Genomic DNA, 23629 nt, shown 5'->3' with positions numbered 1-23629 from the left:
CCCATAAACTATGAATCTGTGTTCTGGGATGCTGCAGGATTGAGCAGTAAATGGGCACTCACAGAGTGTAAGAATTGGGATGCAATGAAAAAGTGAATACAGTGCTCAACTCAGTAGCAGAAATAGCATCTGCAAAATATATGGATTAGAGGAAGATCTCTCAAAGAAAGCAGAAACTTTTCAAAATAATGTCAGTCTGACCTGAGCAGGATGCTAGCAAAATAGAGGGATATAAACTCTCCTTTGTAAGTCTTAGCTATGAATGTGAATTTTATGTGGGTTGACAGGGAATTTTTGACTGTATCAATTACTAGAAAAACCTATTTACTGCTGAGATGATAGACTCTATTTCTTCATATCCTATTTTGCTTGCAATCCAGCTAAATCACCTTATTTCTTTATGTTAGAAATATATATTTACTTGCTTCTTCCAAAAAAAAAAAAAAAATAAAAAAAAAATAAAAAAAAAAAGTTTAATCTAAATGAAGCTGCTTACCTTCCCCTAAAAGTGAGAATTTTTTCAGTCTGAAGAGAAATATCTTTGTCAAAAAACAGTTTGGCAAGAGCTCCTATACCATTGTATTATTTTCAGTTAATAGCAGCCCTGTAAGTTGATATTCAAAAAAATGAAAAAAAATCCAATTGTAGGTGTTTAATTCATTTGCCATTTGCATGCATTCAAATAGATTAAAAAATTTAAAGCAATTAAATAAAGTTAGGACTTAACTTTTTGCATCACACTGTGCTTGATTCAAATATTTTACCCTAAACCATTTTTGAGGAACAAACAATATGGAAAAACTAATAGCATATTCAAATACTGGTGATATCCCAAGCCTTGTATTTCAGAAGCACAAATGTCCTAAATTAATAGAATAATAATTTCAATTAGAATTTGCATTTGAGAGATTTTTTTGCTCAAATGTTATGATTTTATGCAATTTTCTAGCAATGATTCAAGATAAAAGGAAATCCAAAGGTTATATATAAATTGGTCACTATATAAGGGAAGAAAGCATATTTAAATTGTGTTAGCTTCATATCAGAAAACAACAAGCCACTCTGAAACTTGTGAAAATATAATGTATTTGTAGGATAGATATAATCTGTCATGTGATACAGGAAAGCAAGAAGAATGACTCACAAACATGTAGCAGCTACCTTTTATAAGAATTCTGTATATGTCCTAAACAGGATATATACATGATGTAAAAATGTGTATTTCAAAATTCTGGTGAGACTGGTTCAGTTAAAGAAAAATCAGAATAATTGCAAAGCTATGTATGACAAAAAAAAAAAAAAAAAAACAAAAAAACCAACAACTCAAACACAAAACCAAAACAAACAAAAATCCAAGCAAAACATGACAAAACTTGCTCAATTTCTCATCTATGTGTGGTTTTCAATTTTAAACTCAAGCTGTCTTGCCTTGCCTGCCACTAGTACAGGAAAATCAGTAGAATTGCACAATGAAAGGGATGTCAGGTGCAGAACAAATAATCCAGCCCAAACCATGAAATGAAAACTCAAAAATGAAAAAAAAAAAAAAGAAAAAAAAAAATCTATCCACAGGGTGACTCAGTCACTAGTTATGGATATGAACTTAAATGGCACAAAAGTAAAGGGCTATTTTTCACCCTAATTTTCTAGTATCTGAAATTTTGTAAAGTTTAACCATGGTACATGACATCAATAACTTCAAAGGCTGCATTTATGCATATGAGACTTGTAAAGAAGAAAGCTGCTCCTTAAAAGCCTTTTTAATGCAAAAAACCCAACAGAATATCTGGATAATTGCTTGCCTTTATCACCATTTGGGACATAGTTTTGCAATGAAAGTATAAATATCAAATTAATGTAGATATAAAAATAATCTTTAATGAGGAAGTGTAGGTGCTATTAGAGCACTACTACAGATTTTTGATGCTGCAATATCGTATCATGTAGCCTTATCCTAAGAGAAATTCTGGATGTCCCATCCCTGGAAGTGCTCAAGGCCATGTTGGGCAGGGTTTGGAGCACCCTGCTCTAGTGGAAGCTGTCCCTGGTGATCTTTAGAGATCCCTCCCAAATCAACCCATTCTGTGATTCTATAGCAAATAAAATGCTCCTGGTATGTACAAAATACTCTGACTTCAAGTGGGTTTTTAAAACATAGGATCAGAAAGTTAAAAGGTACCTACAGAGACAGCCAAGGGACTCCCCACCCTACAAAGGCATATCCAGGTCTTCTAATTTCTGTCCTGTATTTGCCCACCCCACTCCTACAGACTTACACTGATAAAGTGTCTAGAATATCAGAGATTATCTGATTGCAGAACTACACTACTAATATCATTATAATTTATAAATTTTCATTGTATCACCTGAATGTTCTTTGCTGCAACATGGGCACTTGCTTCTCATCCTTTCTACAACAGATTCAGATAAATGCATTGTTCCATTCCCCATTTTCAAGGCTGTTATCACATCTCTCCATGATCTTTCATGCTATGGAACTATAAAGACACACTTTCCCACTTCTCTCCTCAGAACATTCCAAAAGCTCCACAGATTTTTGAACTGTTGTGTCTAAACTGTTCATGATGTCAAGATAAGGCCATGCTCAGTAAAGGTTAAGAATTAGATGTCTTGGAGTTACATGTGCAAGCCAGAAATATATTCCTTTTTTTGTACCTGGATTGCTGTTGACTTATATTCAGCTTGTGAACCTTTCTAAGCCATTGATCAGCTCTGAGGAATTGCAGCACAGTCAGCATTTTCTTCCTGCTGTTTCTGTGAAGATGATAATTTCTACCAGGCAAAAACTTGCTTTCACTAGTCTGGATATTACCTCCCATTTCTAAAGGTTGTTTTGAAGCCTGATCCTGCTTGCAACACACTCCTGACCCAGCTCCTCGTATGCATATTTAACAGATGTAATCCCCAATTGCATGATTGGGTCATTAAAAAACACTGATGAGTTCTGGAGCTTGGACAAAACTTTGAAGGGGCTAATGCAGATAACTACAGTCCACACACAGTTAATCCTCCCTTCACTGATAATGAACATCTGATTAGGGGATCTGACCAGTTTTGCACCTACTCCACAGCTATGTAATCATGACAGTGCATCCTTGCCTTCCCTATTAGAGAATCCTGGGACAGACTTTTCATAGTCTTTACAATGACCAACTGTAAAAGCACCTGATGTTTCCTCCTCCATTCAAAAGGACTTGTATCCCACCTTGGAAGAAAAGCATATTGGTTTTGTGTGATTTGGTTAATGAAGGAACCATCTAGGCTTTTAATTTTATTTCCTCCCCCCTGCCATAGATGCTTACAAACAGCTTAGTTTTTGTTGAGGGATGTTTCTGGGAACTCAGTGACTAATTCTCTGGCTCTTCTTTTCCTCCCTTTCCACTGAGATGATTTACGTTCATCATTTTCTGTAAACTGACAGCCCACTGGATCCTCTAATCAGAGGTGGACATTTTGTGCATGAGTGAATTAGTCATTAATAACATGGACTGGCTTTCTATGTGAATGTGGAAAGAGACAAGTTCATTATATTATACTGAAATATTGAATATATATAATTTATATAATATATTATAGGATACAGAATATTATTACTGGACACTGGTAAGATATTAAGTCAAAACTCGTGTGCCTGATACTTGCACATTGGTCACACATGCACAAATTCAGTATTTTTGTAACATGCATGCTCCCACTGTTCTGGAAATATTACTCCTTAACTTTGTGAAGCCAAAAAATTATTATGGTAGGCAAAAAGCAGTATAAAATCAGTATTGTGCATCATTAACATATTCAGAAAGCATAAAGCCCTAAGAAATGGGTGATTGATTTTAATTAAGATGAAAATTAAATACATACAAGATATTTCATACTTTCACAATGTATTTTAGCAAATACTGAAATATATATGAAATATAACACATTAAAGTAACAGACTGTATTTCACATGTTGTATCTCTTCACCCAGAAAAAATTAGGAGAAAGATTTAGTGGCCATTTCACTCCTTTTTCTTCCCTAAATGAACAGAAACATAAATAAATTGCCTAGGGACAAAGGGTTACTGCAGAATAAAGCAAAACAGCCATCAAAGTAGACCCCCCAATTAATACCTACAGAATCTTTAATGAAAAGTGTATCACCACAACCTGTACAATTGTTTGTGTGCTACAGGTAGGGAACTGATGGCCCAGGCAGTGAAGCAAACAGGCACCAACAACACCAGAAAGGAAAGGACTGACTTCCAAACCCAGGCTGCTCCCAACTGGGATATTGTATTTCCCTGCCTCCCTTAGTACTTCTGACCATGACTGCACAAATATAAAAGGCTAAGAAGCTACAGCTATTAAAGTCTATGATAAGTCTAATTAACTGGGAATTTCAAAATGTAGGTGAAGCAGGAAAAAACCCAACAAGCTCAAGCTACAGGATTCATTGTGGTTTCAGTTTTGCTAATTGCATGTGGGTCAATTGACTGTCAAAGCAGTCTGGGCTAATTTACTAATTTAGCAGCCATGGCGCACTCAATCCAATGAATCTCCAACAAAATATCAAATGATATTGTGTTTTCCAAAATTTACTTGTGTAAAAATGGAATGGCATGGATAAAAATAATCATCTGTTCAGATATTCATATTCCCTATAGTACTTTTTCTACTATACAACTGTACTAAAATAACATTACATTAATTTTAATTAAGTTTTGCATTTCAAAGCATTTTCCCCACACATAGTATGTTTTTATGAGACTTCTGTCAATACTTGAAGATAAAAGGAAAGCCAAAGGTTATATGTTAATTATTAATTATCTGTTGAAAATAATGTAACAAGCATGGTTTATATCAGGTCATACTAACTCTCAACTATTGTTTGTGAATTGCTGGAGCAATAAAAAATATAGCTCCAGGAATGATAAGCATTACATTATTAGATGCTTGAAAAAGAATAACTACCTTTTTGTGGAGTAGGTCATATACCCATGATTTTTTTTAAGTTTTAATTGTGTGGTTTTGGTTTTGGTTTTTTGGTTTTTTTTTGAGGGGGTTGAGGTTTGCTAGCTTTTTTTTCCAACCTATACTTTCCCAGGTGTTGGCAAGTTCCTCCAGAAATACCTACACTATGCAAATTCTGCCACCATGATTCTGATATTATTTCCTTCTATCCAGGGAAAGGGAAGAAACCTTGAAGGTGCCCAGATGAACTGCACAGCCAGTGTTTGCTCAAGAGGGATGACCCCAAGGAATGTTTGTGTGTACAAATATCTACAGAGAGTAGAGAAGTCCCCCATGGAATTTGTTGATTGCAACAACACTGACACTCACAGCAGTGAACACATTCTGCTGACAGAGTAAACCAATTAATAGTGCAGGCACTGAAAAAATAAGTTGGTGAAGTTATTTAATTTCCAGCTGCATTGATCTTTGCATCTGCTTTGCATTGATTAGTAAAGCTCTAACTTAGCAGGGGGTCATCCACATAAGAGAAACTTCAGTGCCTTCAAAATTTTTTTAAAGAAAGAAGCAATTATTCTGTATATCATCAACAGTAACTTTAAGAGATAAAAAGGTCGATGTGCTTATTTTAGAATGCAGGTACTATCCATACTGGGCAAAGTGAAATGCAAACACTTTGGAAGAGATTCAGGAATTATATGAATCCCACTCTACTGTTACTCAATTGCACACATAGATAAATGCACCGAAAAACAGCTCTGAAAGAAAAAAATCATAGCTTTGCAAGGAAATGGATGTTTGTGGAAGCAGCAAATGTTCCATAAACTACACGCAATAAAAATTATTGTTGCGTGATTTTTTGTAATTTTTAGAATACATGATTAGCATTGAACTGTAAATAAACAAAACTTTAGGTAGAAGGGAAGAGCAGAGCAATAGAGAGGAACTATGTCTTCCAGGCTTGGACTTTATTTCCCTGCTCTTTGGAGGAAGGACAGTTCAGATTTTGTTTCTTTTATGCTTCTGCCATTGCAGGTGACTCACCTAGGCCAAAGTTTCCCACCCAGTGCAACTAAAATTTCTGGAAACTCTGAGAAAAGCTATGGAGGACCTATAGATGTGTATTGGTATATATATTTTTTTTTAAGACCTCTTCCTGCAAACCTTTTCATTCTCTCTTCATATCAGAGTTTTTTGCAACACTTCTGTTGTTTGCAGCTAAATTCACTCTTTTCTTACAGAGCTTTGAAAAACTGAAGGTTTGTTTGTGTTTTAATAGGGGAAAAAAAAATTGATGCTATGCTGCAAAGACAGAAAATACAAACATAAAGAAGAGTCTCGCCACTTTGGGCCAATATTCAACACCTGTTCTTTTGTTTTTGTTAGAAGACAGAAATGAATCATCCATTTTGGTGCAATCCTCTTTATTTACAAAGAACAAAACCACCATCCTCATTCCTTTAGCGCTGTGGAAACCAATTCAAATTACTTTTCTTGTCATAAATTCTAAAGAAGTTATCTGGCTTCTTCCCAGGGTCCCACTAAGGACTGCCTTTCTCATTGTCTGCTGCTTTTGCTGACAGGTAGTTTGCTAAAAATTCTGCTAATGCTCTTATGTTTACAACCAGTCCCACAGAAAACTCTCAGACCAAGTAAGCTCAAAGCACCCTCAGGCTCTGCCAAGTGGCCACTTGCCTCAGGCAATCTTTTTCATTTGGGCCAGTTCTCTCTTTCTCTAAAATAACCTTAATTTTACCTTCCTGTTAGCTTGAAAACTTATCCCACCACACTTTCAACAGTTAACCACAGAGCAGGACTTAATATCACCATTATAAAATTAGCATTATCTCCAGAAGCATTTTATATTCATATTTAGAAAGCTCAACTTTGATAATAAATTCTACTGAACAGAATATCACAACAATTAATTTTAAAGTACTGTTATCAGCAGTAAAACTACATTCAGGCTTTCTTTCTATGCATATCCCAGGAACCACATATAATGAAAGTAATTTATTTTGATTATTGCCTTTTGGGAATCATCAGGCTAACTCCACTACACAAATGTAAGAAGAAACTTTGGTTATTATGTTAAGAAAAGTGAACAATTTTCTCTTCCTAGTCATAAGTACATATAATTAAAACATCTACTTAGTTTCTTTTCCCTAATTTATTTTTTTAATAAAGAGCTCACAATTTTAATTTTAAAATCTTCTTGTTGTCTGTTATCATCTTTACCTTCTGAATTTTTGTGGAATGAAGAAACAGATCTGTTAGCAAACTTTCACAAATACTTTTGTTAATTCACTTCCCAACATAAATTTTTTCGATATAATATTGAGTCTGTAACTGGTACCATTTAATACTTCTCTTTACAGAGAACAAGCATTTTGTGAGCATTACTAATATAAGAATTAATCAGATGCTTACTTTTATGAAATGACAGTATTAGAAATACAACCTCAAATTTACAAGCAAAGATAGTGAAGAATAACTCTCAGTATGGGAGATTTGATTCAATGGGTTATTTGTATTGTTAACAAGAAGATAGGTCCCCACAAGTATCAGAGTATAAAAAGTGAACACTGTGAAAATTGGGTGGGATAAATTGCCATTTGGATGTGCCTTTTATACTGACTGCAGAGGGAGACAAGATCTAGAGTCAGCTAACCAGGCATATTGCTTGAAAGGTTCATTCAGAGAGGAACCTAAATTTTAGGTTGGAGAGAATGCAGAAAACGTCAGCCTAAAATAAATGCCTCAGTTATCCTCAGTAAAACAAGATCCACAGTTGAAATAAGCAGTCATAGCTCTATTGATTTCAGAAAAGCCTGAGCAATATAACAAGTTGAGATTCTGGTCCTATGAATAGCTCCTTTGACTTCAGCAGGATTACTCACACAGCCTATGAGTAACTACATACAGATGTGTAAGATATTTGCTAAGCAACAGACAAGAAGATAGCAAAAAAAAAAACTATCTGTGAACTTAACAACTTTCAAACATAAACTATGTAATCCTGCAGACACCTACACACATGAATACTTTACACATTGGGGTACTTTTATGAGGCATGTTAATATTTCTTGGTTTCCTTACATCTGCTGTTGTTGGTTCCTTGCTCACCCTGAAACACACAGGATTGCTTTAGTTCCTTCAAAAGCTGTTGTTCAGGAATACACCATATTCTGTGTTTTGGTATTGCTAAAATAAATGTGTTGCATTCCATAAGCAATATCATATACACCAAAAGTCATTACTGTCTTTTCTAAAGGAATACTTTAAAGTATTGTCATTTGAACAGAAAGCAAAAAAGCCTGAGCTGAAATGCATGTATTCTCTATATTCATTAGTGCTATTGACATAACTGAACTTCTTTCCTGTTATTAGAGTTACCATAGAAATGAGCCTAAAGCTATTACATGAATTGTTATTGCTATTAAGAAGTAGACTACTTCAGTCTCATTTGTCTATTTGTAAGAATTTTTGAATATTTAAGAGAATAAAACTACCTTGGTAACAAAATGAAGGCAGAAAGGTGGAGGGTTTTTTACACAAACATAAGTATATTTAATAAAAAGAAGCAATAACTTGAGTGGCACCCACACACTGTATAAAGCAGGCATTTTCTACAATTCCATGTTTTTATGTTTGTATATGCTATTCTTTCAGAGAAGCAAATGGTGCACAGCTGACTCTGTAATGAGATGCTATATAAAAATGATATTAACATTTAAAGTTAGGCAAGCACTTTACACACACAATCCATGCTTTCAAGCATTTTTACCTCAAAATGCAATCATGCATTACTTCCTCATTGCTCAAGAGTTTTAGAGTGTATTACAAGAGGAAATAAGAATTTAAGTCATCTTTAAAGATATACACTCTCTTTCTAGTGTGTAATTAAAACAATGTATAAAAAAGCAATTTACATTAAAAGAAAGTACACATCTACTTTAATTGACTGATCCAATACACACAAATGTTTTTTTCAGACTAGATATAAGGAAAAATATTTTTACAATCAGAGTGGTGAAACCTACATGGCTGGGAACATTCAAGTTCAAGCTGGATGAGGCTCTGAGCAGCCAGTTCTGATTGAAGATGCTCATTGCAGGAAGGTGTGACTGGACGAGCTTTAAAGTCCATCCCAACTCAAACAATTCTATGTTTCTATGATTCTAGATAATAACACATGACACATTGGCACATGTGTTTGTGTGTCTGAGTGGAGAGAAGAAGATACTTAATGTACAGCAGTGACTACAGGCTTTTGGATTAAAGGTAACAATTCTTTAAAAGATCTTATAGGACCAAGAGCACAAAGGTATCTGAGAGCAATTGGTTTACCTTAGGAAGGGCAAATACTTTGCTAAAATAACTCAACTGGAAGCTGTGAGGTTTATAATCCCATCTGTGTGAGTTTGTTAGTGACCTCAGTGTAATTTTGTCAGAAAAACAAAAAGTTCAATGCACCATTAAAAAGAAAACATTTGGATGCAGATTCTATCAGAAGTAGTTAATGAGATAAAACCTTTGAGCCACTACAAATCTGGCAGGTAAGATATCAAGTTTTCAGTAAAATGATCTATTAACAGATTGTCTTGTACCTATTCTGAGCAGAAGACTGAATGAATACTTTGGATATGAAACATGCAGAGATAACAAATAATATTCTCTTAATATTTCTTATTTGGCAAATCTGGGTGATATATCTTTTCTTGTACAAAGGAGGAAAACAGTCAGATTGGGGTTCTATGGATGGATTCTTGTGTGAATTCAGGGTATAAAATGCAAGAGGCCCAACAAATCATTTGGGAGAAAACGACAGCTTTTGGTTCCTCATCCAGTGAACTAAAAAGTCAGATTTTACTGAGAAAGGTGCTAGTATAAAGATTTGTGAATCTTTGGATTAAAAAGAAGGATGAAAGATTAAAACCTAGAACACATATCTGATCTTTTAGCAGGGTAGGCCTCTTCTAAAAAATCCCTTGCTTTTCTTAAATCTTGCAGTATTTAGGAACTTCTTTATTTGATAAACAAATATATCTTTCCATTTTTCTACTCCTGCATAAGTTTCCATGCTTACCTGTAAATGTTATCTTGCTCTGTTACGAATGTTCCAAATTCCTTCTGTTTTGTTTTTGTTTTCTTGGGACTTTGGTTTTTCGGGTTTTTTTATCAAGACTTTAAGTCGTTTCTTTTATCAAGATACTGCTATAAGAATCATGCTTTGGAAATCATCTCATCATATTCTGTATTATTCTTTTCAAGGAACAAGCTCTCTGAGATGAGCAATATTCCACTATCTTACTTCAGCCCTTCTTAAAAACCTTTTTTAAAATGTCACAAATCCATGGGAGAGATGGGTGGGGGAAGATGTCAAGGGATGCCAGGCAGGAGGCTGTTCATGTTCTCCTGCTCAAAGTTTCATTGATCTTTTTGGAACTATAAAATAAAAGAATGATACTTTCCATTTTCCCTCAATGCAGAAGGTGAGTAACTTTGATGGTATGGGGTAAGACAGTCTATCTGCTGTCCCTTGCCCTTTCAGAAGGCAGGAGAAAAGAAGAGAAGCTCATCCAGGAGTCAAAGTATAAATATAGAGTTCAAAAATCTGAGATAAAATATATCTTAAGGAATAGCAATGAAGGTAAGAAAAAAAAAATATGAACCAAAATTTTGCTACGAGCAAAAAAAATTACCAAAGCTCAAGGTCTTAACTTAGGGAAAAATTATTTCAACTAAATAAACTGAAAGATCTATAGATATGGGCAAAGGAAGTCAAGATCAGTGTAGACAAACATCAGTTAGAGTATTTTGGAAGACATGTATCCATTTTAATATATACACAATGTAAAGTTTCTTACATGTACATATGATAGAGCCTAAATTCAAACTGCTCAGCAAGATGTGAGCAGTGCTCTGAGCAGTGGAAAGCAAGCATTTGCTGAATGAGCAATGAATTAGGAAAGAAATGGGAGGGACAGTTTCCAAATTAGTGGGAAAACTGAGACATTCCCTCTTCACAATGCAAACAACTTGCTCCTGCTTTGTACTGGATTGAGGCCATGCTATGTTCAATTTGGAATCAATAACGTTCCAATTTAACCAACATTAAAGTCAGAAGGCAAAACAGGCCAAGGTTCTGAATTTTCAGCTACACATAGAGATCTACAAATCTTAAAAATATTATTGGCTTACCTCAAGAGCCTGATAAAATTCATTACTAAAAGAGGGAAAGAAAAGGATTCACAGCTTCTAACAGCACACTTTTCTGTATTTGTGTTCTTGTTTTATTTCTATTACTGTAGTTTGGGTCCATATTGAAGGTAACATCTAAAGAGTCAAACATTCCTGTCTTTAAAGAATGATGAAAGAGATGAAAAGCTCATCTGCCTAATGTGCTCTAAAGTAGATACTTCAGAAATCTTTTCAACAGTAGATTGTCTCTGTCTGTCATTCATATAATTCATTTGCAACACTTAATTATGAAATCTTGTAAAATATGTTACATATAAAAAGAAGTTTTCTAGCTAGATTAAAGGAAAATATTGCATGGAATGTTATAAAAAAACCTATATTTGACATGAGCTGCATGGTGGTCAAGAGCAGATTGAAAATAAAGGAGATTCCTTTCAGCATTTAGAAGTCCAGTTAGGGGAGAAAACCAAGTTTCTCTAGTTATATTTAAGGAAAGCCAAGATTCAGAACCAACCATGAAGCTCTGAGTTCTAATCCAGTTGCCAAGTATGCCTTTCTCTTTTGCTCTTTTGAAGAATCTGACTGATGTTTATGTTGCATTTATTAAACAGTTTATTTTAGCTTTCACACAGTCTTATACTTTTGATGACATTAGGAAAATAAATCTTGGAAAACTTCAGAAACTTCTTGTATGAGAATGTTTTCTTTATCAAATGATGCCTAAAGACCACATAAAAAATATTAAATTCCAAAAATCTAGGAGAGCAATCACAGAATATGGACCCTCTAGATCTTGAAATGGGTACGTTCATATCTGTTCTAAAAAACATCAATAAACCAACCTCATTAACATGAGAAATTAAATCAATGAACTACTACATTCCATGACAACACAGTTTTCAAAGTATTGAGACAAATTTAAATGAAATAATATCAAGCTGAATAATGTGGTTTAAAGTAACCTTCATCTATATTTTGCAAGTAATAAGAAATAGATGAGAATTTGCCCTCAGAAAATTCTTAACTATGTTCATATGAATAAAATAAAAAAAAAAAAAGTACCAAAAGGAAATAAGTACCAATAACATACATTTTCCTTTGTAGCACCACTTGAAGCTAAACCTTGGCATTAGTACATTATAATTTCAGTGAAGGAAAATTATAAGTTCTAGTTACCTGGCACTTTTACAGCATATATAAATTCACTGTAGATCTACAGTAAAAAAGTTATTTAAACATTCATAGTGCCAGTATACTAAGAAAAAAATCATTAAAGAGACCAAAGCTTGTCTTAAAAGAAAAACCCTCAAGATTACAGTACATTAAGCAAGTGCTCCTTCTGAAAATCATCAAGATTAGAAGCTTCAAGAAGGGAAAACATCACTGTCTACAAATTTTAAATCACATTTATGAGAGCAAAATGAAATACCACAACTATTAGTATACAATCTTATACATGTAGTCACATAGATAAAGTTTAACCTCATTTAAGTGTAATGAATTGTTAAGCAGGTAAGAACAAAGACTTGGGCCAGATTTTTCAACATAACTGTAAGAATTTAGACCACAAAAGAATAAGATAATTTTATGTATTAATATTTACTGAGGATTTTAATTGTGCCACAGGTTTAATGATGAAACTACTGATTCTAATAAAGAGAGAATTTTTCTCCTTTGAGGGGAGGTTCAGGTTGGATATTGGGAAACATTTATTTACAGAGAAGGTGGTCAAACACTGGAACCCACTTCCTAGCAAGGGGTCAGTGCTCCAAGCTCATCAGTGTATAATAAACTATTATTAATTTGGACAATACTCTTAATAATATGGTTTAACCTTTGGTCAGCCTGAAGTGGTCAGCTGAATAATTCTTTGTTGGACCCTTTCACCTGAAATATTCCATTCAATTCTATTCTAAATATTCTAAATGTGCCACCATAAGGAAAATTTACTTTTCCACAGCCTAGTGCTGCAATTCCTATAATTTTTGACTGGAGAAATAAATAAAGTTTCCTTCTTCAGCATAAAATAGTCAAGGATATAAAATGGGTATTTAAATTGCATATAAAGGAGAAAGGAGAGGAGTGATTGCTCATCAAAGTTCTCACTTATTCTGGAAGATAAAGCTACTACAACAATCTGAAAGTTATTGATACCTCTCTCCGTCGAGAAGCCCAGCAGGTTTGTTTGATTTTCCAAACGACAGCAGCTACCAGCAGCAAGGATAAGAAACAACTGCAATTACAAAAGAAAAAAAATAATAATTGTAACTTGTGAAAATCTTATGTTTTTATGGTATCAAAGGTAATAAAAAGGCATTCTAGCATGGAAAGATAAACCCCAAAAATTGGGGAAAACTGAATTCTACCAGAATTGCAAAGAGTCAACCATCCATGTTCAAAGTCAAAAGCAAATGCACATCACATGCTCTGGTTTTCTCTTGAAAATATTATCACTGTTTCCATTAGCATGGGATAAGCTCCACATACCCACAACAGTCTCCACAAATATGCACTGCATGTTCCACTTTTAGCAGATGGAAAAAGAGGGTGAAGTATAGAAGAAAGAAAAAAAAAAAAAGTTATACCAATTTATACTTCTCTCACTTTGTGAATTCTGAGTAATTTCCTGGGATGCAGGAAGGATAACTACATAGGGAGTATAATTAGTTTTGAGGAACTGGGTTTGCACATGACAATAGGCTTGTGTTATCTTATTGAGTATTTCTATGGTTAATTGCCCAGGGAAAACATCTCCAAGGACACCACCACATTACAGTTCCAAACACACAACAGAAGAAGAAAAAAAAGAAGAAAATTAAACACCTTCAGTGGATAATCAGAGCATACACCTTCTCTCCTGCCTTAATATCTCTGTATTGTAACATTTAATCTATAAAGTATTTTGGTAGAATTATCACTGAACTCTCAACCTCTTTTAGTGTATTTCTGGATACTGACAAAAGGCTTTTAAAGCTGGCACTTGTGATCACTCAGAAGATCTTTCAAATTTTTAGACAGTTTTTTTATATAATTATATGGATTTACCAATTGTGTGAAGAACATTCACAGATTTTGGCAGTTCTGCTGTACACGGTGCTTTCAATTAATGCAACACTAACTACTGAATTATACTAGGCATTCACAACTTTTTTTTTTTTTTTTTTTTTTGCCAAAAAGCTTCAAAGCATATTCTTTAATATAGGAAATACCAAGATTTCTGGAAGTAGTATAGTTCAGAGCAGTACTGTGCATAAGTGCAAAATAACACCAATGTCTCCCTTTAAAAGCAAGTACAAGGGACTGTAAATTTATTTTTAGTGTCTAGGGAAGAGCAGAACTACTGACCACCAGAATAAATTCAGTTTTACAGCAACATCTTTTAAAGTTTTGAAGTCAAGAAGTACTTATAAATAGTATTTCCCAGGAATGTTTCCCCTCCTCTACACTGCACTGGTACCTGCAACAGATGCTTTAGGGCACCATCAGGGTACTGATGGGCTGCTACAGACTGGGATGCTGTGCATGAAGTAAGGGAAAGTCATCTCACTCTTCTCCTCCTCTACAGTCCTTCCAAAACCCACTAAATTTGTGAAACAATAGCAACTCTGTTTGCAATGATTAACTCAGTGCTCCTGGAATTTAGAAAAGGTTAATACATGCAAGGGAGCTGGACACAAGAAACTAAGAGAGCCTTAAACTGTGTGACTGCTTTATTATGACCAGGAACAGAATCTCTACCCTTAGAAAATTCTGTCCTTCACATTTATTAATTTCTTGAGCAGTTCTCTTAAGTTAGTAGAATAGAAAATATTCAGAGTTCTGGCTGAAAGACTTCAGACAAATTGATTTTGTGCTCTGTATATCAGTGCAGTAGTCACACACTGAGTTTTCTTGTCATCAGTCAAAACATCAATTACTTGCAAATCTAAAATCAGAAATGAGTGTCTCAAAGACACACCCATAAAATACTAAAAACCATTGCAAGTTACAGCATTGATAATGTGACTTCTGTATAATCTTTTTTTGTCAAGTTAATATTTTTTCATTTTTTCTTTTTTTTTTGGGGGGGGGTGGGTTAAATATAAATAGAAGGGGGAAAAATCAAAATTCATGCTAAAGAAAAAAAAACCATGGAAATTGATTTTGTGAAATTAACCTAGTTCCAGGCTGTGGTGAGATAACATTTTTGGTTTATGTAGAGCAATAAAAATTAATGCTGACTGCAAAGTATCTCACAACACAGAGTGACTTGGCAATAAAGTAAGAGAATGAAATTCAGTGACAATGAACTGAAGGCAATGTGCACAAGGAAAAAAACAAACCACCACAACTAGCTACAAATACACAATGATAGATTCTAAATTAGCAATTACCACTCAAGAAAATGATCCTGAAGTCATTGCAGATAGTGCTTTGAACATATCAACTGAACGTTTAGTAGCAGTCAAAACAGAAAATAGGATGTTGAAAGAGATTAGAAAAGGAATAAAGAACAAACCAGAAAACATTGGGATGTCAGCACATAAATCTATAGTGTGCCTGCATCTTGAAGCAACCATCACCTTATCTCTAAAAATCTAAGCTGAACCTAGAAGGCATAAAGGAAAGCAACAGCTTGGCCAGGGGAATGAAATGGTAGGAGAAATAAGTTCTCTTTGGCTTTGAAACAATGGGGAGTTGAAGGGAGCCATGATGAAGACATTAACATCACAGTCAAAAAACATAAAAAATCAGCAAGATGGGTGTAGGTGGATGCTCTCCAGTCCCCCATTATACTTCCTATCTTCTCCTTGGGACAGAAATTTAAAAAAAGAAAGTGCAGTGGTAATTAAATGAATTAAAAATTGGCCATTGGGCAGATAAAAAATAAACTGTCAGGAAGGGGCCAACATCAGAAAAGGGAACTTGTAGATGGGTTGCAAAGCTCCCATAGTTTCAGATGCACTCAGTTTTGAGGAGACAAATATATAATAGCTGAGAAGTCCATGCATGACACAATGACAAAAGTGGTTAATAATGATTAATGGAACAGAGGATAAAGAGATTTTACAATGGTCAATTTTTAGTTTTTTTATTTTTAATACACAATCACTTCTAGGTTGTATTTATGAGAACAAGGCCTCATTTACATTGCAAAGGATTTATTTTCCCCTTGGAATGGAGCAATTCCCAAACCAGTTTAGAGACCAGTGTGAATGACAATTCAGTATGAATTATTGCTGGGATGCTGAAACCAAAAGAGTTAAAATAACCTTAAATACTCAGGTGCACAACAGTAAGCAGCACTTGAGAGATAAATTTATCACTCCACAAGGTACTGCCAAAATAGATTAGATCAGATTTGTTCTTAAAGCTCTGCCATTGGCATTTTCTGAAAGGAGATTGGATAACATGGAGAGAATACAGAGAAAAAAACCACAAAAAGTATTCAGAATCTGGACAAAATATTTTGCTAACAGCGACTTTACAAATTAATAATTTCACTTTTGGAAAAGACCAAGTGGCAACTTGCCTACAGTTAATCCACATGATCATAGATTATGTCCACCATCTCTGACTCTCCAGTTGAGACTCTGAGTGACATCCAAATAAACCAATATTTGGATAAACACCTTGGCAAAGCACATGGGTTATGAAATGCTAACTTAGAGTATAGAGTTAATGAATTTCTGCACTTACCAATGTAAATCTTCCCAATAAGACATACTAAGACACTCTTAAAACCACAGCTGCCCAAGCATTGTCAAGATTTTGTGCTCTCCAGAACAAAGAAATAGAATTCTAGAAGATAAGGATACAGCTTTGAACAGTTTCCCTTCAAACCATGTGGAACAAAACAGGAGGAAGCACTAAAAAAAGCATCACCAGCTGCCCAGATTACAGACTGATTGGAAGTTACTGTCCTAGCATGATTTTGGAGACAATAAACAATTGGAGAACCCACAAACTGCAGAGGAAGAAGCCTTGAACACAGTTTGTGTCCAACACAGCAGAGGAATTTGGCCAAGGAGAGGCTGCAAGAGAACACCAGGACCTTGCAGGGAGGTCTGGGTATGCAGATGCTCCTCCCAGAAGGGTCTTGGGTGGCATGAAAACAGAAATAGTGATTTAATAGAACAAAGAGAATGGAAATTGCAAGGAATAATTACTGCCTGCATAACAATTTCTGTAAGCTATAAAGCAAATTTTTGACTTCCAGAGGTCATATTTAGGCATATTTAGTGCAGACCTGGATGAGGAAATGAAAGTGTTTTCCACAACTCAGAAATTAGTTTCTCAGTGTTTCTTTAAGTGGAGAACTAAAATGTGTTAAGGGAACTAGTGGATGTGCTGCTGCTTGGTATGGGCAAACTGAAACAAAATCTATAGATAACCTTAAAGAAGCTTAAATTGCTTGGATAATAGAGGGGGAAATCTATGAAATGTAATGATCAGCCTGTTTAGACTAGATGAATTTATGACACATTTGTGACTTAAGTCACATTTGTGACTTACTGAATACATTCTAATTGTACTATGAAATTCCTTTTTTTAAAATTACAAATTAATGCCTATAAATTACATATTGTATCAAAAAATTGTTTTTTTTTTAAAGTTAAATAATTTCCTTATTTTGAAGGGATGTAAAAGGAACTGCTTCATGAACTAAGCATAAATATTTTAAGAATCTAAACTGTAAATGGCAGGTAAACAGAACAAAACAAGTGCCATCATCCTGTCCCCATGCTCCAGCACGTGACAGACCCATCTCTGTGCTCCAAGGGGAATTCCTGCATTGCTGGCTTAGTGTGGATCTGGAAAGGGCTTTTGAGCCACCCCTGAGTGTCCCTGTGGACCAGCCCTGCAGCTGAATTAGATGTGCAATGTTCAGTCCTGACCCAGAGGGGCTGTCAGTCCATGGAACTAAACTAGAGTCAGTTCAAAGACAAAAAAAATGCATTCACTGAGGATGTCAGGCCCTCAGCACCACCTTGCCCAAGGGATGATCTGTTTGTCCCACTGCTCACCAACAGAGACAGAAGCTCCCAAAATTCCTTTCACCAAGTTTGTTAGAGGCATAGCAGACTCATTCACTGCCCACATATATATATTTGCACTTATTTTAAAGGCTCCTCCCAAGCCTTTTTTTGAACATAGGAGTTGGGCCACCAAGGCAATTATTGCTCAATCACTTGACTCTTGCTGTGTTGAGACAGTAATTAAATATCCCTCTGTATCCACAAACCTCCTGCCTGTTGATCTTTCTTTGACAAGGGCACAGAAATGTACAGTTCCCTAATTAGCAATCTAAACAGTGACCCCACGCTCTGTTTCTCTTCTAGTACTAACATGAACAACAATTTAACATATTCGGTAAAACAAACTGATAAAAAAAGCTCTTTAATGAGGATATATGCAAAGAAAACAAGCCTCATGCCTAAGTTTATATTTTCAAGGTAGTACTTCAAAAGTTTCCTAGCAGATCACATTAACTGTTTTTCTAAGAACTGCTTTCCTAACACATTATTTACTATCTTTTTACTGGCAAATAGAGCCCATTTTAATTGATATTTTATAAAGCAAGCACAATTCTAAAATAAAAATAACTGAACAATTATTTTTCTAACACCATGACTTCAAATAGCAATTATTGTCACAGCAATTGATTTCTCTCATTGTATTTGACAAGAACATTGTGTTTATGATTATGATGTGCTGGGTTCAGCCATCCTTGTTTTAACTGGTATGCACATGACAAGCTGCTCCAAAGATTTCAACAGGATTATCTGAAGCACAAAGCATTGTAAACATAAAATTAGATGTCTGATGTGTATGACAGCAATATAATTTTTTAAAAAAATTTAATGATTAATTAAATTGCTATGAATCACAAAGTTTTATAAACATCATTATAAGTAGGACTATTCCAGTGATTAACAATTCAGAACAATTCTGGGAATGAAGCGTTTCAATTCCAAATTGAAATGTGTAAAGACTTAGGGAGAAGTCTTGGCTAGCAAGGAAGCAAGACATGCAAATTCCAGTTCATGGTAATGCAGTGTGTGGGGTCAGGGAAATGAATCCTGGCTGTGGAGCCACGACATTTCAGGCAGCAGTGCTGAATTGAGCTCTGGCTGGCACAGCCAGTGAAAGGCATTGCCCCCAAAGCCAGCACCACTTCCAGGTGACTCAGGAAGATCCTTTTCCTATTCCTGCTTGTCATGACAATATCCCCAGCACCAGCAGCTCCATGCACTGGCTCCCACACTCCATTTTCTGCAACTGATGAGACAAGAGCTGCAATCTTTCCCTCTTCAGCTACAAAATGTCATTGTTGCACAACCCTAAATATGACAGGGCTTTTTTCATCAATCTAGATCTATATTCCATTCTTTCCCCTCCATTCCAGTTTCTTTCTGAATAAAAGGAACCCAAGGAAAATGTGAACCCTGTAATCAAAAAGCCACACAGAGGGCTCAGAGACACAGTTCTTGCTTTCCAAACTGCAAAGTTAAAGAAATGCCTGAATATGAGGTAAAGTATCTAGGATGGTATTTAAAACTCAAAGTATTACCAAAAATCATTTAAATGCAAATTTGTATTTATTTGTGTCTCAAATGGAATTCACACAAGTTAAGCAACAAGTTTCAAGTTCATTTGAAACTAATTACACAGATAATTCTTCTTATCCAGATGACTGATTAAAACATTATTTTTTGATGCAGTCCTGAAAATCCATATATCCCCATAAATAACTCTTGCATAAAGTGTCTCATGAAAGTCAGAAAACTACCCTTAAAATTCTCTTCTCACATGTCCACAACTACCAAACTTATACAAAACAGATTAGGAGTTAATAAGAAATAAATATCTGCCTTCTAATCTGGTTCTTCCAGGCTCAACACCACATTTGGGAAGAATTCATGGAAAAGAATATCCACATGAGATTTGTTTTACATGGTCATGGTTAAAACCATGATACTACCAAAAGAATGTTGTAAGTCCCCAGAGCAGCACACTAAAAATTACTATCAGAAACATCATGAAAATAATTTTGTTGAGTCAGAAAAGCAAAATTAAATAAAATGATAAATTAAGACTTCAATAATGGTATTAATAAAGCTTTACAATTTAAGCTCTGAGAGCATAATGGGAAATGGGGAGATCGAAGTACCAGTGGTGTGAACTGCCTTTTATATTAATTATATTTTAAAGTAAGCAGTAGCAATGAAATATAAATATAATATGTATTAATTTGTTAGTCAGAGTAGCTATTATTTTTGTGCTAAATAATTTATTAATATATATTGAATACAGAAAACCAACTTAATCCTTCCTCTCCCAAGGCAAAAACTCCCGTAACAGTTGAAAATCATCTCTGACAAGTGCCTCTGCAAAGCCTGGGTTTATTGGTCTTTCCTGTGCAATGAAACATCAAAAATCTCCTTGAAAATAAAGATGACATAAATGTTTGAACAGGGAATTTGTAATTAGCAGAAAAATTATTATGAAAAAAAAAAATTGGCATTTTTTCAGTGTATATATGTGCCACAATGTTATAGAGGATGAAGGGAAGTTTTAAATAACTTTATTAAATAAAATAATTATTAAAAAGTAACTATAAAAAAACACATATACATTTTTTAGATTTCTATTTTCCTACATGCATAATTCATGCATATATCCACAAAGCTGTGGTTTTATGTTAAATATACCACAAGCTGCTACAGAAAAGCATGAATGAATGATCAATTATGCAAACAGTCTTTATATTCAACTAAAAAAGAAAATAGATGCAATGCACACCAAGGTTCTATTGAGGGACCAACATTCCCATTTAATCTGCCAATCCCATATCAGACTAAAGTGGACCATGAAAAAGGACTCTGAAATATATTACACAATAAAGCTCTAGGTGTGAACTTTAACCCTCCATAGCTCTTCCTTTCACCTCTTTGAGGCAACAAATAAAAAAGATTTACAATCAAAGTGATTTAATCTCATGTAAAATGAAATTAATCTCCACAGAATAAATAGAACATCACACCCATTAAGTGTGATTATGTTTCTTTTAGTCATGGAAAAGACTTTCACATTTCATATAATTTTATGGGTTTGCCCTTCATGGGTGAGGTACTCTATATTTCTCTCAGTAAGTGATGTTACATGTAAAAAAACCAAAAAACCCCCAATATATAAAATTTTTATATATCTGTCCACTGAAATTTTGGACAAATTATGAAATACAGAATATTTCATTTGGTAGCTTTCCAGCACAATTAGAAATGGAATATATTGTTTCTATTACAAAATAGTTGTGCTTTCACTTTTTCTTCTTTCCAATGGTCTTCCTGATTTATGCTAATTTAGAATTTAAAATTAAGGTGGGGGGAGGCAAAGAAAGACTCATTTATTCTAATTACTGTCAGCTAGTGATTTAGGGAAGAAGAATTGTTGCCAATGCTAAATTTCAGCAGCCTTCCAAACCAAAAGATTCCCATTATTTCAATAATATGTTTTCAATATTTTTTTCAATATTTTTGCTCATTCTTAGTTTTCACTGCTCTCTCTAGTGCAGCTATTATTCTTTAATAATGCATCACAGAAATATAAAATATGTTTAGAAAGCCACCATACCATGTCAGTATTGTTTAGCATGACAGACTGAAATATAATGAAGAAATTTAACACATACCAAAAAACTTTTCTGTTCAATCTGTAACATTTCCAATACTTTTTCAAAGAGGCAAATATGCTCAAAACAGTAGGTGTAAAATGTCATAACTTTCCTTACTGTAAGTCTTGTTAAAATTAAATTTTCCTGAGGACAGAGCAAGGAATTTTAGATTTCCAGGCCAAAGAAGCATTGTTCAAGAAGAATACTAAAAATTCTGTAATTGTGCTGGATACAGAATACAAAGCCCCTGATTCCCCTAAACCTCGTATTAGAATTTCAACTAATAAAGACTGAAAAAATATTAGAAAATAAATATAATTTTTCTAAGTGACGAGTGTTTTCCTAAAATGTCATAAAAATTATTGAAAAATTATTAAAACATAGAAAACCAACAATGATATAGAACATGATTGGGCCACATATGAAGATTAAATTCAGATTAAAAAGCTTAAATGGATTATATAACTACTTTTTACTGTGTAATTCTTAGTGTGGCTTTTGAAGTCCACAGTAGAATTTCCACAATTTTGCTTCTTATTGGCAAAGCATACCAAATCACTATCTTGGATTCCAACAGATAAACTAGAAAGGCCACAAAACATCCCACACAAAAGGCTTCATTTGGTACCAGGAAATTTTACTGGAATATTTGCATTAATATTCCAATAGAGAAGATGAATTCCATTGAATTAAGACGTCTCTTCTAAAAAGGAATAATCAGATTTAATATTCTCGGACGTATGAAATTCCCAGCATAGCATGTGGTCTAGCCCTGTCTTTTCTCTCTTTCTGTGATTGATTACCCTGAGCACAGGGACCTGGAATATTTCTGCCCTGCCATGAGGAGATTGCTCATTTCTTGGCTGTCACTCAGTGCCCAGCCCATCACACCGGCCGTGCCTGCAGACACAAAGCTGCTTGTCACCCACTGTAATGGACAATGACACCACAGCCTGAAGGAAAACACTAATGTTTTTTACTTCCTTTATTTTTTTGTTATTGTTTTCCTTCATCAGCTTTCACTCCACTTCACTGTAGTCTTTACATCTGGGAGCAAACTCCTGAAGTTTACTTTGCAACTGCTACATGTCGTAAGAAAACTGAATTCCTTCTCTTTGGAATTAAATTGACAAAATTTCAAGTCCATTTATCACAGATGAAAACCTGTTCAAGTTCTTTTGTTTAAAGTACAGTGGGCTGGAGTTTCGTAAAAAAAGTGACCAGGATTAAGAAGTCTAGAAGAAAAATTACTGTGAGCATCGAAGCTGTTGAAGTCCAAGAAAACAACTGACTAAATGGATTTAAGAAAATACAATACAAAATGTAGGAAATCAAAACATAAACACTGTATGAATTATCTGTGATGCTTCTTAGGATACAAAATCCCATGCAACTGTAGAAAAATGCCCCTGAAAAGAGAAAATGCCAGAGCTTCAGGAGGCACAATGAACACCTCTCACTGCATTTGGTACATAAAGGAAGGGAAGACTTCCAAGCTTTAAATGTACTGACTTCAAGGAAGGAAAAAGCCCAGCCTGTTTTATACCAAACAGTACATTGGCCATCTTCATATATCTGAGCAACTATTTTGTCTTTTTGATGAACAGTGTCTGTTGAAATCAAAATATGGTGAGTACTACTGCAATCACACACACTTCCAAATGACTCCAAGGACAAACAGAAAGATGAAAAACAGGAAGAAAATAATGGAAAACCATTCTATTCACTGAAGGATTAAGTGACTCATCCCTTGTTTTGATGAGCAACTGATCCAGCAGTAATGGGGAATCTCCTCTG

General features: G+C 34.6%; 1 protein-coding gene across 3 annotated transcripts in view; it reads right to left on the bottom strand.

Annotated features, from left to right (window-relative positions):
* Positions 1-23629, bottom strand: part of ATRNL1 (attractin like 1) — a 425814-nt gene that overhangs the window by 188596 nt on the left and 213589 nt on the right. For all 3 annotated transcript variants that reach the window (XM_056494988.1, XM_056494990.1, XM_056494991.1), the window contains exon 26: positions 13330-13408. In XM_056494988.1, the coding sequence (XP_056350963.1) occupies positions 13330-13408 (79 nt within the window). The remainder of the gene's footprint in view (positions 1-13329; positions 13409-23629) is intronic.

This window comes from Oenanthe melanoleuca, chromosome 6 (assembly GCF_029582105.1).
Source record: "Oenanthe melanoleuca isolate GR-GAL-2019-014 chromosome 6, OMel1.0, whole genome shotgun sequence".
In the NCBI taxonomy this organism is placed as follows: domain Eukaryota; kingdom Metazoa; phylum Chordata; class Aves; order Passeriformes; family Muscicapidae; genus Oenanthe; species Oenanthe melanoleuca.
This window is presented reverse-complemented; position numbering and strand designations above follow the sequence as displayed.